Here is a 12766-nt window from a genome sequence, read left to right as displayed (position 1 = left end):
AAGCCAAAGCAACCAAGCCACCATTTGCAGTAATAGTGCCTTTCAACTTCACGCCAAAGCAACAATCCACCATTTGCAGTAATAGTGCCTTTCAACCTCATGCACCATTTGCAGTAAGTAGTGCCTTTCCTTTCAAGACACTTCAAGCCAAAGCCAAACCAAGGGGGGGGGGGGGGTAAGGGGGGGCCTGCACCATTTTTCATGCCAGACATTTTTTTTGCAGTAAGTAGCAATAGAGACTTTCAACTTTTTTTTTGCAAGCTTAGAACCGATAGAGACACTTTTTGCAAGCTTAAGTGCAATAGACACAACTTCAAAGCTTTTGAACCAATCGCCATTTTTTTGCAGTAATTAGAACCAATGGAACTTGCAAGCCAAAGCAACCAATGGACATTTTTTTTGCAAGCTTAGAAACCAATATACGTTTTTTTTGCAAGCTATAGAACCAATAGACATATTTTTGCAAGCTTTAGAACCAATAGACATTTTTTTTGCAAGCTTTAGAACCAACATACATTTTTTGAAAGATTTAGAACCAATAGACACTTTTTGCAAGCTTTTAGAACCAATAGACATTTTTTTTTGCAAGCTTTAGAACCAATAGAGACTTTTTTCTTTTTGAAAGCTTTAGAACCAATAGACATTTTTTTGCAAGCTTTAGAACCAATGGACATTTTTTTGCAAGCTTTAGAACCAATAGACATTTTTTTCGCAAGCTTTAGAACCAATAGACATTTTTTTGCAAGCTTTAGAACCAATAGACATGTTTTGCAAGCTTTAGAACCAATAGACATTTTTTTTGCAAGCTTTAGAACCAATAGACATTTTTTGCAAGTTTTAGAACCAATAGACATTTTTTTGCAAGCTTTAGAACCAATAGACACATTCTGCAAGCATTTTAGAACCACTAAGGGCACTTACATTTGAGTAGACATGTGTTCAGTGTTATTCACAGCTCAGAGAAACGTGACCCTCTGCCTTTCTCCAGCTCGCAGACACTTCCTGGTTTTATAGTCCCTCCCCCCTGCCGCCAGCGGGGGCAGCAGAGAGAATGGGGAATTTTGTAAAAACATTAATATCTCTGTCATTTTTAATTGACGGGATAAATCCTCGGCACACATGCGGCGGAGGGGGGCTCTGAGCAAGGTGGCCAAAATTGACGGCCGTAGGTGACGGCGTTCTCTCGGAAATCGCAGCACAGATCGCCAAGAACAGAGTTTTAGTAATATAGATAGATAGAAGATATCTACTTTAAGTTTCAAAGTTCTTAAAAATATTGAGTTTCGACTTATTAAATCTTGCAAACTGATCCAAGAAAGATGTCTGCTTGCACAATAACTATCAGGTCACCTTCTGCACTTTCCTGCATTTGTGCAAACAAAAGCTTTCAAAGGGCAAATTTACTGGTTTCAGAATATCCTGGTTGTCCATCTATAGGAAGAATGACATTCAGTTGGGAAGGGTGCAGAAGAGATTCACCAGGGAGTTACGTGGTCTCGTGGGCTTGAATTATAGGGAGAGGTTGGATTGGCTGGTTGACACAGTGCTGCTGTGTCAACCAGCTGCTACTTTACAGTGCCAAAGACCCAGGTTCAATCCTAATTATGGGTGCTGTCCATACAGAGTTTGTACATTCTCCACCTGGAATTTCTCTGGTTTCCTCCAACACTACAAAGACGTGCTGGTTTGTAGGTTAATTGGCATAGGTAAAATAGTAAATTGTTCCTAGTGTATCAGATAGTATTAGTGTATGGGGAGATCACGCTGGTCAGTATGGACTTGGTGGGCCAGAGGGCCCGTTTCTGTGCTGTATCTCTAAAGTCTAAAGTAAAGGCTGGGACACCAAAGAAAAAAGTCAATAGACAATAGCTGCAGGAGCAAGCCATTTGGCCCTTCGAGCCAGCAATGTGATCATGGCTGATCATCCCCAATCAGTACCCCGTTCCTGCCTTCTCCCCATATCCCCCGACTCCACTATCTTTAAGTGCCCTATCTAGCTCTCTCTTGAAAGCATCCAGAGAACCTGCCTCCACTGCCCTCTGAGGCAGAGAATTCCACAGACTCACCACTCTCTGAGGAAAAAGTGTTTCCTCGTCTCCGTTCTAAATGGCTTACTCCTTATTCTTAAATTGTGGCCCCTGGTTCTGGACTCCCCCAACATCGGGAATATGTTTCCTGCCTCTAGTGTGTCCAAGCCATTAACAATCTTATACGTTTCAATGAGATTCCCTCTCATCCTTCTAAACTCCAGAGTGTACAAGCCCAGCTGCTTCATTCTCTCAGCATAATATAACAGTCTCACCATCCCGGGAATTAACCTTGTAAACCTACGCTGCACTCACTCTTTGTCCTTTGGAGTGAAGAAGGCAGAGGGGTGTCCTTATTGAGGTGTACAAGATCATGAGGGACATGGATAAAGTAAGCACTCACAGTCTTACCCCCCCCCCCCCCCCCCCCCCCCCTCAGAGTAGAGGATAAAGCAAGAGAGCTTAGGCTTAAGATGAAAGGGGAGATATTGAAGAGGGAACTCAGGGGCAACGTTTTCCACTCAGAGGGTAGTCCGTATCCGGAACAACCTGCCCGAGGAAACTATAGAAGCAGATATAATTACGACTTTTGGACATTGGACAGCTATAGGGACAGGAAGGGTTTAGAGGGTTATACACCACATGCAGGCAAATGGGATCAGCTCAATATGTCATGTTAGCTAGCATGAACAAGTTGAGCCAAGGAGCCCATTTCCATACAGCTCCTTGACTAATAAATAGAAGAGCACATCTCTTTGAAGAAATTGCCTGTTCCAAATTAATTCAAGATTCAAGATAGATTTAATTGTCACGTGTGCCTGATGGCACAGTGAAATGAATTTCCATACAGCCATACAATAAAAATCAAACGGACACAGCACACTATAGAGTTTGACATAAAACATCCCCACACAGCAGAATCAAAGTTCCCCACTGTGTGGGAAGGCACCAAAGTCAGTCTTCTTCCTCCACTATTCCCCGTGGTCAGGGCCTCCCCAAGCCCTCCGCAGTTGCCGCTACGGGCGGCCCGATGTTCAGGACTGCACGCCGGGGTGTTAAAAGTCCGACGTCGGGGCTGCGGGACGTCCTCAGCGGCGTGGACACAGAGTCGGCCCCCTCCTACCGGAGTCTGCGGCTCCTAAAGTCCACAGGCCGCGCCGGGTGGAGACTGCTGCTGGAGACCCTCTGCAAGGTGCCCCAGGACTCCACGATGACGTTCAGCGCCGCCCGCGTTGGAAGCTCTCCGCACCAGAGCTCCACGATGTTGGAGCAACGGCCCAATGCTCCGGAGCTCCAACGGCGACCCAGGTAGGTATCGCCCGCTCCGCGGTGACTCCAGCGCTGCGCCGCCGCTGTAGCAGCCCTGGTCCGGTTCCCGGTCCCCGGCAGGAAAGGCCGCCCCGATCCAGCTGGTAGGCCGCGAGGTGGGGTGCGAGGACGCGACTCGGAGAAATAGTCACGTTCCCGCCAGGAAGAGACTGAGAAACGGTTTCCCTCTTACCCTGCCCCCCTCCCCCACATAGAAAAGTTAAAGTTTCCCCCAACACAACACTTGAACTAACTAAAAATAATTTAAAAAAAAGACAGAAATAACAGACAGGCTGTAGGCCGAGGCTGCTGCCAGTGCAGCGCCCCTAGTGCGCCCCATATTGCTTTGCCCCCAGAAGTAGAACAATAGTGTTGGCCAATATGAGGCAATGGATATGGTGCAGGTGTCGGGTTCAGATTTACGGATCATTGGGGATATAGGGATGTGGGAGTCCAAGTTCATAACTTCTCAAATGTAGCTACACAAGTTTAGTTTATTATTGTCTCGTATACCAACGTAGTAAAAAGTTGGGGCAAATTTTTGATTAAATACAGAGTGGTGGGTGCCTGGAATGCATTGCCAGGGATGGTGGTGGAGACAGATATGATGGTGGCATTAAAGAGACTTTTAGACATATGGACATGCAGGGAATGGAATATGGAGTCCACTTTCAATCTGAAATCCCCGAAGAAGGGTCCCGACCCGCAACGTCACTTATTCCTTTTCTCCAAAAATGCTGCCTGATCCACTGAGTTACTCCAGCATTTTTGTATCCATCTTCGGTGTAAACCTGCATCTGCTGTTCCTTCCTACATTTTTAGATAAACACACGGATATGCAGGGAATGGAGAGATATGGAGCATATACAGGCAGAGGAAAATTGTTTAATTTGCATCATGTTCACCACAGATGCTGTGCTGTACTGCATGATATGTTACTACTGTTCTGACCATCAACACAGGTGCCCTGCAGGTTTGCGTACTTATCCTCTGCTCTGCTCTCTTTACACACACACACACACACACTATGTGGCTAAGTACAGCTCCAATGACATCAATACACTCGCCGATGACAACACTATGGCGGCTGAAACGCAGATGGTGATGAGTCAGCATGTTGGAGGGAGATAGAACATCTGGCTGGGTGGTGGCTCAAAAACAACTTGATGGGTAGGCTGTGGAGAGAGTTAACAGCTACAAGTTCCTGGGCATTAACATCTGGGATGGCCCGATCTGGGCCCATCACAGAAATAGAGTCATAGAGTCATACAGCGTGGGAACAAGCCCATCGGCCCAACTTGCTCACTCGCCTCAACCTATCCAATCCATGTATCTGTCCAAGAGCGGCACGGTGATGCAGCGGTAGAGTTGTTGTCTTACACCGCTAGAGACCCGGGTTTGATCTTGACTACGGGTGCTGTCTGTATGGACTTTGTATGTTCTCTCTGTGACTGTGGGCTTTCTCCAGGTGGGCTTTCTCCAGTTTCCTCCCACTCCAAAGACATACAGGTTTGTAGGTTAATTGGCTTCAGTTAAATAGTCTCTAGTGTGTAGGATAGTGCTAGCGTACTGGGTGATCGCTGCTTGGAAGAGGTCCTGATTCTGCACTGCAAGTCTAAAGTCAACCAACATGCCCCTTCTACACTAGTCCCACATGCTTGGACCATATCTCTATAAACCTATCCCATCCATGTACCTACCCAAATATCACTTAAACGTATGATAATACATGCCTTAACTATCTGCTCTGGCAGCTCGTTTTATATACCCAGTCCCCTTTGTGTAAAAAGGTTACCCTTCAGGTTCCTATTATATCTCCCCTCTCCCGCTCCTAAGATGTGATCACCAAGAAGGCTCACGAGTATCTCTACTATCTTAGAAGTTTATGATTCTTCATGTCGCCAAATACATAAATTTCTACAGACGTACCATTGACAGTATCCCGACTGGTTGCATCATGCCTGGTACAGCAACTCTAGCGCACAGGAACGCAAGAGGCTGCAGAGTGGTGGACTCAGATGGGTCCATCACAGGCACAGCCCTCCCCACCATCGAAAGCATCGGCACCAGTCGTTGCCTCAAGAAGGCAGCATCTATCATTAAGGATCCCCACCATCCGGGTCAGGCCCTCTTCTCCCTGCTACTGTCAGGCAGGAGGTACAGAAACTACTTTGCAACAACCTCAGGTTGTTGAACTGACCTGCACAGCCCTAATCCTACTTCAGCAATGGAACACTAAGGACCATCTCCAGCACTACCGTGGACTTTTTTCTAATTGTGTTTTATTTTTATTTTCACTATCACATAGAATATATGTGTGATTTACACATCATTTGAGTTTGTGTGTGTCCGAGTCGATAGAAACATAGAAAATATGTGCAGGGGGAGGCCATTCGGCCCTTCGAGCCAGCACCACCATTCATTGCGATCATGGCTGATCATCCTCAATCATTAACCAGTGCCTGCCTTCTCCCCATATCCCTTGACTCCACTAGCCCCATGAGCTCTATCTAACTCTCTCTTAAATCCATCCAGTGATTTGGCCTCCAGTGCCCTCTGTGGCAGGGAATTCCATAAATTCACAAATCTCTGGGTGAAAATTTTTTTTCTCACCTCAGTCTTAAATGGCCTCCCCTTTATTCTTAGACTGTGGCCGCTGGTTCTGGACTTTCCCACATTGGGAACATTTTTCCTGCATCTAGCTTGTCCAGTCCTTTTATAATTTTATATGGTTCTATAAGATTCCTCCTCAGCCTTCTAAACTGCAGTGAATACAAGCCTAGTCTTTTCAATCTTTCCTCATACGACAGTCCCGCCATCCCAGGGATCAATCTCTTGAACCTACGCTGCACTGCCTCAATCACAAGGATGTCCTTCCTCAAATTAGGAGACCAAAACTGTACACAATACTCCAGATGTGGTCTTACCAGAGCCCTATATAACGACAGAAGAACCTCTCTACTCCCATACTGAAATATTCTTGTTATGAAGGCCAACATTCCATTAACTTTCTTCACTGCCTGCTGTACCTGTAAGCCAACTTTCAGTGACCAGTGTACAAGGACACCCAGGTCTCACTGTACCTCCCCCTTACCTAATCTAATCCCATTGAGATAATCTGCACCCTTGTTTTTGCCACCAAAGTGGATAACCTCACATTTATTTATATTATACTGCATCTGCCCATTCACTCAACCGGTCCAGGTCACCCTGCAACCTCCTAACATCGTCTTTACAGTTCACACTGCCACCCAGCTTTGTGTCATCCGCAAACTTGCTAGTGTTGCTCCTAATTTCCCTCTTCCAAATCATTAATATATATGGTAAACAGTTTTTGGTAAAGAGCAATCCGAGCCTTGCGGCACTCCACTCGCCACTACCTGCCATTCTGAAAAGGACCCGTTCACTCTTACTCTTTGCTTCCTGCGTTCCAACCAATTTTCGATCCACGTCAACACCCTACCCTCAATAGCATTGCGCTCTAATTTCAGTCACCAGTCTCCCGTGGCTACGCTGTGTGTGCTGTGATGTTGCTGCAATGATACTGATTGTACCTGTACCTCACCATAGTCATGCAGTTGACAATAAATTTGACTATATTCATGAAAGGAATTTGCTCAATGACACTTTCCCAAAAACAGTCATACCGTGTGGAAACAGATCCTTTGGCCCAACATGCCCCATCTACACTTGTCCCACCTGCCTGCGTTTGGCCAATATTCCTCTAAACCCGTCCTATCCATGTACCTGTCCAAACGTTTTTTAAATGCTGTGACAGGACCAGCCACAACTACCTCCTCCGGCAACTCATTAAATACACCCACCACACTTTGTGTAAAACAAAAGTTGCCCCTCGGGTTCCTAGTAAATATTCTCCCCCAGTGTAATGACCCCAGGGGTCATACAGTGCCCTGCATAGTATTTGGGACAAAGATCCATCATTTATTTATTTGCCTCCGTACTCCACAATTTGAGATTTGTAATAGAAAAAAAATTACATGTGGTTAAAGTGCACTTTGTCAGATTTTATTAAAGGCTATTTTTTATACATTTTGATTTCACCATGTAGAAATGACAGCTGTGTTTATACATAGTCCCCCATGTCAGGGCACCATAATGTTTGGGACATGGTTTCACAGGCGTTTGTATTTGCTCAGGTGTGTTTAATTGCCTCCTTAATGCAGGTATAAGAGAACTCTCAGTCACCTTTGGAAACATTTATTGCTGTTTATCAACATGAGGACCAAAGTTGTGCCAATGAAAGTCAAAGAAGCCATTAGGAGACTGAGAAACACGAATAAAACTGCTAGAGACATCAGCCAAACCTTAGGATTACCAAAATTAAATGTTTGGAACATCATTAAGAAGAGAGCACTGGTGAGCTTACTAATCACAAAGGGACTGGCAGGCCAAAGAAGACCTCCACAGCTGATGACAGAAGAATTCTCTCTAATAAAGAAAAATCCCCGAACACCTGTCCGACAGATCAGAAACACTCTTCAGGAGTCAGGTGTACATTTGTCAATGACCACTGTCCGCAGAAGACTTCATGAACAGAAATACAGAGGCTACACTGCATGATGCAAATCACTGGTTAGCCGCAAAAATAGGATGACTGGGTTACAGTTTGCCAAGAGGTACTTAAAAGAGCAATCACAGTTCTGGAAAAAGGTCTTGTGGACAGATGAGACGAAGATTAACTTATATCAGAGTGATGGCAAGAGCAAAGTATGATGGAGAGAAGGAACTGCCCAAGATCCAAAGCATACCACCTCATCTGTGAAACACAGTGGTGGGGGGGTGGGGGTTATGGCCTGGGCATTTATGGCTGCTGAAGGTACTGGCTCACTTATCTTCATTGATGATACAACTGCTGATGGTAGTAACATAATGAATTCTGAAGCATATAGACACATCATATCTGCTCAAGCTCAAACAAATGCCTTGATTGACTTGAGTGGCCAAGTTAATCACCCAATCTGATATGCGGAAGAGAAAACTGAAGGGGACTAGCCCCCAAAATAAGCATAAGCTTATTTATGGAATTCCCTGCCACAGAGGGCAGTAGAGGCCAAATCACTGGATGGATTTAAGAGAGAGTCATATAGAGCTCTAGGGGCTAGTGGGGTCAAGGGATATGGGGGAGAAGGCAGGCACGGGTTATTGATAAGGGACGATCAGCCATGATCACAATGAATGACGGTGCTGGCTCGAAGGGCCAAATGGCCTCCTCCTGCATCTATTTTCTATGCTTCTAAGTCAAGATGGCTGCAATAGAGGCCTGCCAGAGCATCACCAGATAAGACACCCATCAGCTGGTGATGTCCATGAATCACAGACTTCAAGCAGTAATTGCATGCAAGCGATATGCAATAAAATACTACACGACTCCTTTAATTTACATGACATTGCTGTGTCCCAAACATTATGGTGCCCTGAAATGGGTGACAATGTATAAACGCTGAAGTAATTTCTACATGGTGAAACCAAAATGTATAAAAACGACCTTAAAATCGGACAATGTGCACTTCAAACCACATGTGATTTTTTCTATTACAAATCTCAAACTGTGGAGTACAGAGGCAAATAAATAAATGATGGGTCTTTGTCCCAAACATTATGGAGGGCGCTGTATAATAACGTGATTGTTTCCCTGCAACTGTTTCTGATACCAGCTTCTTTAATTAAAAACTTGTGGGAAGATTTAAACAGGTCTCTTGGTTTCTGGATACCAGTTAACACATCTTAACCAATCGGTTTTTATAATCAACATTTTATTTTTTAGAACTATGATTTGCTACGTTATTATGTGGATTCTTGTGAAGAAATTCATCTAGCGATGATAGATTTTTGTAAAATCCAAACTGCATTCAACCCCACCATTAAATATGCAACACCTTGGCCTACAAGCCAGTTGTTATTTCCAAGGGTCCCAATTATTTTTCCTACTACACTGATACACTGACAAAACAAAAATCCGGAAGAGATGACGGTGCAGAATGCAGGTCTCACCTGCCCGCGATTGATTGACAGTTGAACCGAGCCCGGTAGCGGGGGTTGATTGACAGCTGAACCGTGCCCGGGGATTGATTAACTGCTCCGCTCGGCTCAACCTCAACTCCAACACGGGGAAAAATAAAGCCTCGGCCTTTATTTTTTTCTAGTACAGCCTCATAGCTTATTTAACAAATGCTGCATTCTCACCTTTTGCCTCGATACTTGGGTATAATTTCTCCGCTTTGTTCAAGAATTTCAGCGCCTTGTCGTGTTCGCCATTCTGCAGCGCTTTCCGGGCTATTCTCAAGCACTTATCCGCTTCGTCTCTGTTCCCTTCCATCTTTTAAACCCCTTTACGCCTCGCCCGGCGACTCAACCAGGAAATGAGCAGATTCCTCACGCACACGCAAGCAGCCAGTATCAGAGGGCAAAGGGATCCGGCACAGCACTCCTCGTAGCAGGTGCACTCTCTGCTTGAAATGAATTTACTTCTCTAGTTATTTGAAAAAAATAAAACACGACATTTGCTTTTTTTTTTTTTTTGCTGGGTGGCGAAATGCAGGTTTCGAATCGCCGAGTCCTCGCCCTCTGTCCCGCATTCGCCGCACCAATGAGAGGCAACTGTACCAGATTTGCTAGTCCCCGCCTTATTGATGCCAGAGCTGTTATTAATGTAAGCAGAATGCTGAGCTGAGCTGCCTACCGGAGAGATTGGCCTGTTGGAAGGGGGAAGTGAGAAGTCTTCCCATCTCAAACTTCAGTCACAGAACAGTTTCTTTTCTCCCCCAACCAACAAAACTAACCCCCCGACCAAGCAATCCAAAATCTTGTAAAGCATTGATTTGATTAGTAAGGGTGTCAGGCGTTATCCGGAGAAGGCGGGAGAATGGGGTTGAGGGGGAAAGATAGATCTACCATGATTGAATGGCAGAGTGTACTCGATGGGCCATTCTACCCCTAGAACGTATGAAAAATCCATGGGTCAGTCAGCATCCATTGAGAAAGTCAACATTTTGGATAAATAACCTTTCAAAACTTAATATTAACAGTACTATTAACTATTTCAGAAATAATATTTTGGAACAGTTCAGAAATAATATTTATCCAAAATATTGACTTGGTATTAATAGGTATTGATCCTGTTTCACACCAGCTTCAGTCTGAAGAAGGGTCCTGACCTGAAACTTGTCTGGCCATTCCCTCAGATACTGCCTGACCAGCTTCAAGTTCTTCGGCGTTAATGTCTGCAATTGGGTAGAGGTGAATCGGACAGTATCCTAGTTTACAGAAGAACCGGCCAGAAGTTTGATAACAGAGGGAAATAAGCTGTTCTTTGGTCTTTCAAGCTTCTGCACCTTCTGTAAGGTGGGAGCAGAGAGAAGGAATGACGGGGGTGGGACAGAGACAGGCCTTTAATTGTGTTTGCTGTATTCCAGAGGCAGCCTAGTGTAGATGGAGTCAATGGTGGGGAGTCTGGTCTGTGTGATGGACTGGGCTACATGTACAACTTTCTGTAATTGCTACCAAGTTGTGACACAACCAAATCAAGCTGTGATGCACACCAACAGTTTGCTTTCTATGGTGCATCCGCAGATGTTTGTAAGTCATTAGAGCTGTGCCAAATTTCCTTAATCCTTCTTGGGAATTAGAGGTGTTGATGTGACTTTTTGGCTGTTGCCTCATTGTGATTGTGTAGGCTGGACCAAGGGAGAAGTATCATGGCTCAGGGCCTGTATTTGGAGTTTAGAAAGATGAGGGGGGGGATCTCATCTAAACCTACCGGATAATGGAAGCCCGAGATAGAAAGGATATGGAAAGGATGTCTCCAATAATTGGAGTAGAACCAAAGGACACCCTCAGAATAAAAGGATGCACCTTCAAAATAGAGATGAGGCGGAATTTCTTTAGTTGGAGTGTGGTGAATCTGGAATTCATTGCAAGATTCACCACAACAGATCAATGGTGGATGCGATCTCGCTAGGTCTCCACTCTGCTCTGGACCACTTGGACAACAAAAACTTATATGTCAGGCTGTTCTCCATTGACTGCAACTCGGCATTTAATACCATCATCCCCTCCAAGCTGGTTACCAAGCTCTCAGATCTGGGTTTCTGTGCATCCCTCTGCAATTGGATCCTCGACTTCCTCATCCACAGACCAGTCTGCCCATATTGGTGGAAATGTGTCAGCCTCGATAACAATCAGCAAGGGAGCATCTCAAAGCTGCGTGCTCAGCCCCCTGCTTTACTCACTCTATGCTCACGACTGCATAGCCGGACATAGTGCAAACTCCATCATCAATAGATTCCAAGATGGCGGCGCTGGCTTAACAGCTGCGGCCCACCTGCAGTCCGTCTGTTTTTTTTTCTTTCGTTTTGTTCCTTGTCATGTTTTAGTTAATTTTGTTTTATTAAGTTGTGTATGTATGTGGGTGGGGTGGGAGAAACATGCTTTGGCCTCTTCCTTCGGGGGATGCGACTTTTTCTTCGGTCGTATCCCCCGTCTCCGTCTGCGCCGAGGCCTAATGGCGGAGCTGGCGGCAACGTAGCTGTAGCGGCGGCAGCAGCGGCAGAGACCTGACTCGGCCCTGGAGCTGTGGCGGCAGCAGCAGCAGCGGAGACCCGACTCGGCCCTGGAGCTGTGGCGGCAGCAGCAGCAGCAGCGGAGCAGTGGAGACCCGACCCGATGTCAGAGTCAAAGTCATAGCCCCCGGCTGGCGATGGCGATTGTCCCGCGGCCATTGAAGCCACGCTGGGTGGTGCGAGGTCGCACACCGGGTCTTGATGTTGGAGCCCCCGGTGTGTGCTCGCAAAGTCCCGCGGCCGTTCCAGCCGCGCGGGGCAATGGTGTTAGGCCCCGCTCCAGGAGCTCTTCGACCCCGCAACTCGGGCGGGGGAAGTCGCCGTTGAGGAGCCCCAAAAAGCGGTCTCCCTCCAGGGAGCCGCGCGGGGTCGTCCGAGCCGTCCACAGACCCGCAGTAGCAGCCTCCGACTCAGCAGCAGCAGCAGCAGCGGCATCGACAGCAGCAGCAGCAGCAGCAGCAGCAACGCTCCTCCACCGCTCCACCCACTCCGGTCTCGGCCAGCTCCGCGACGGCAACGGTAAGTCGGCACCAGAGTCCCCGGCTTCTTCCCGTTGGAGGCCGCTCCTCGTTGCGGCCTCAACGACACCTGAGACCCGACAAAGAAAGGTCGGGTCTCCAGTGACTCAAAAGTTTCCCCCCCCCCCTCCCACCCCACACCCATCCCCCCATACACACACACCCCAACATAAAATAACAAAAACTACACAGAAACACAGACAAAAAATAACAAAAACGCGGACAGGCTGCAGAGGCCGCTGCTAGCCAGAGCCGCGCCGCCTATCAGCTGTGGCGAGGCAGCGACCACCCGCGGAGTTTGAACCGTCGCCTCGGTGCAGAGGGAGAACAAAGA

At 46.5% G+C, this 12766-nt stretch overlaps 1 protein-coding gene across 2 annotated transcripts in view; it reads right to left on the bottom strand.

Moving 5' to 3' along the window:
* dnajb14 (DnaJ heat shock protein family (Hsp40) member B14) overlaps positions 1-11888 on the bottom strand; it is a 43648-nt gene extending 31760 nt beyond the window's left edge. Inside the window, exon 1 of one of the 2 annotated variants that reach the window (XM_055641111.1) lies at positions 9540-11888. In XM_055641111.1, the coding sequence (XP_055497086.1) occupies positions 9540-9672 (133 nt within the window). In that variant the 5' untranslated portion in view covers positions 9673-11888. The remainder of the gene's footprint in view (positions 1-9539) is intronic. The other variant, XM_055641119.1, reaches the window with a different exon arrangement.
* Between the last annotated feature and the right edge of the window lie 878 nt (positions 11889-12766).

This window comes from Leucoraja erinacea, chromosome 1 (genome assembly GCF_028641065.1).
Source record: "Leucoraja erinacea ecotype New England chromosome 1, Leri_hhj_1, whole genome shotgun sequence".
Taxonomy (NCBI): domain Eukaryota; kingdom Metazoa; phylum Chordata; class Chondrichthyes; order Rajiformes; family Rajidae; genus Leucoraja; species Leucoraja erinaceus.
Note: the sequence above shows the minus strand (reverse complement) of the source record. Positions and strands in the feature narration are given on the sequence as shown.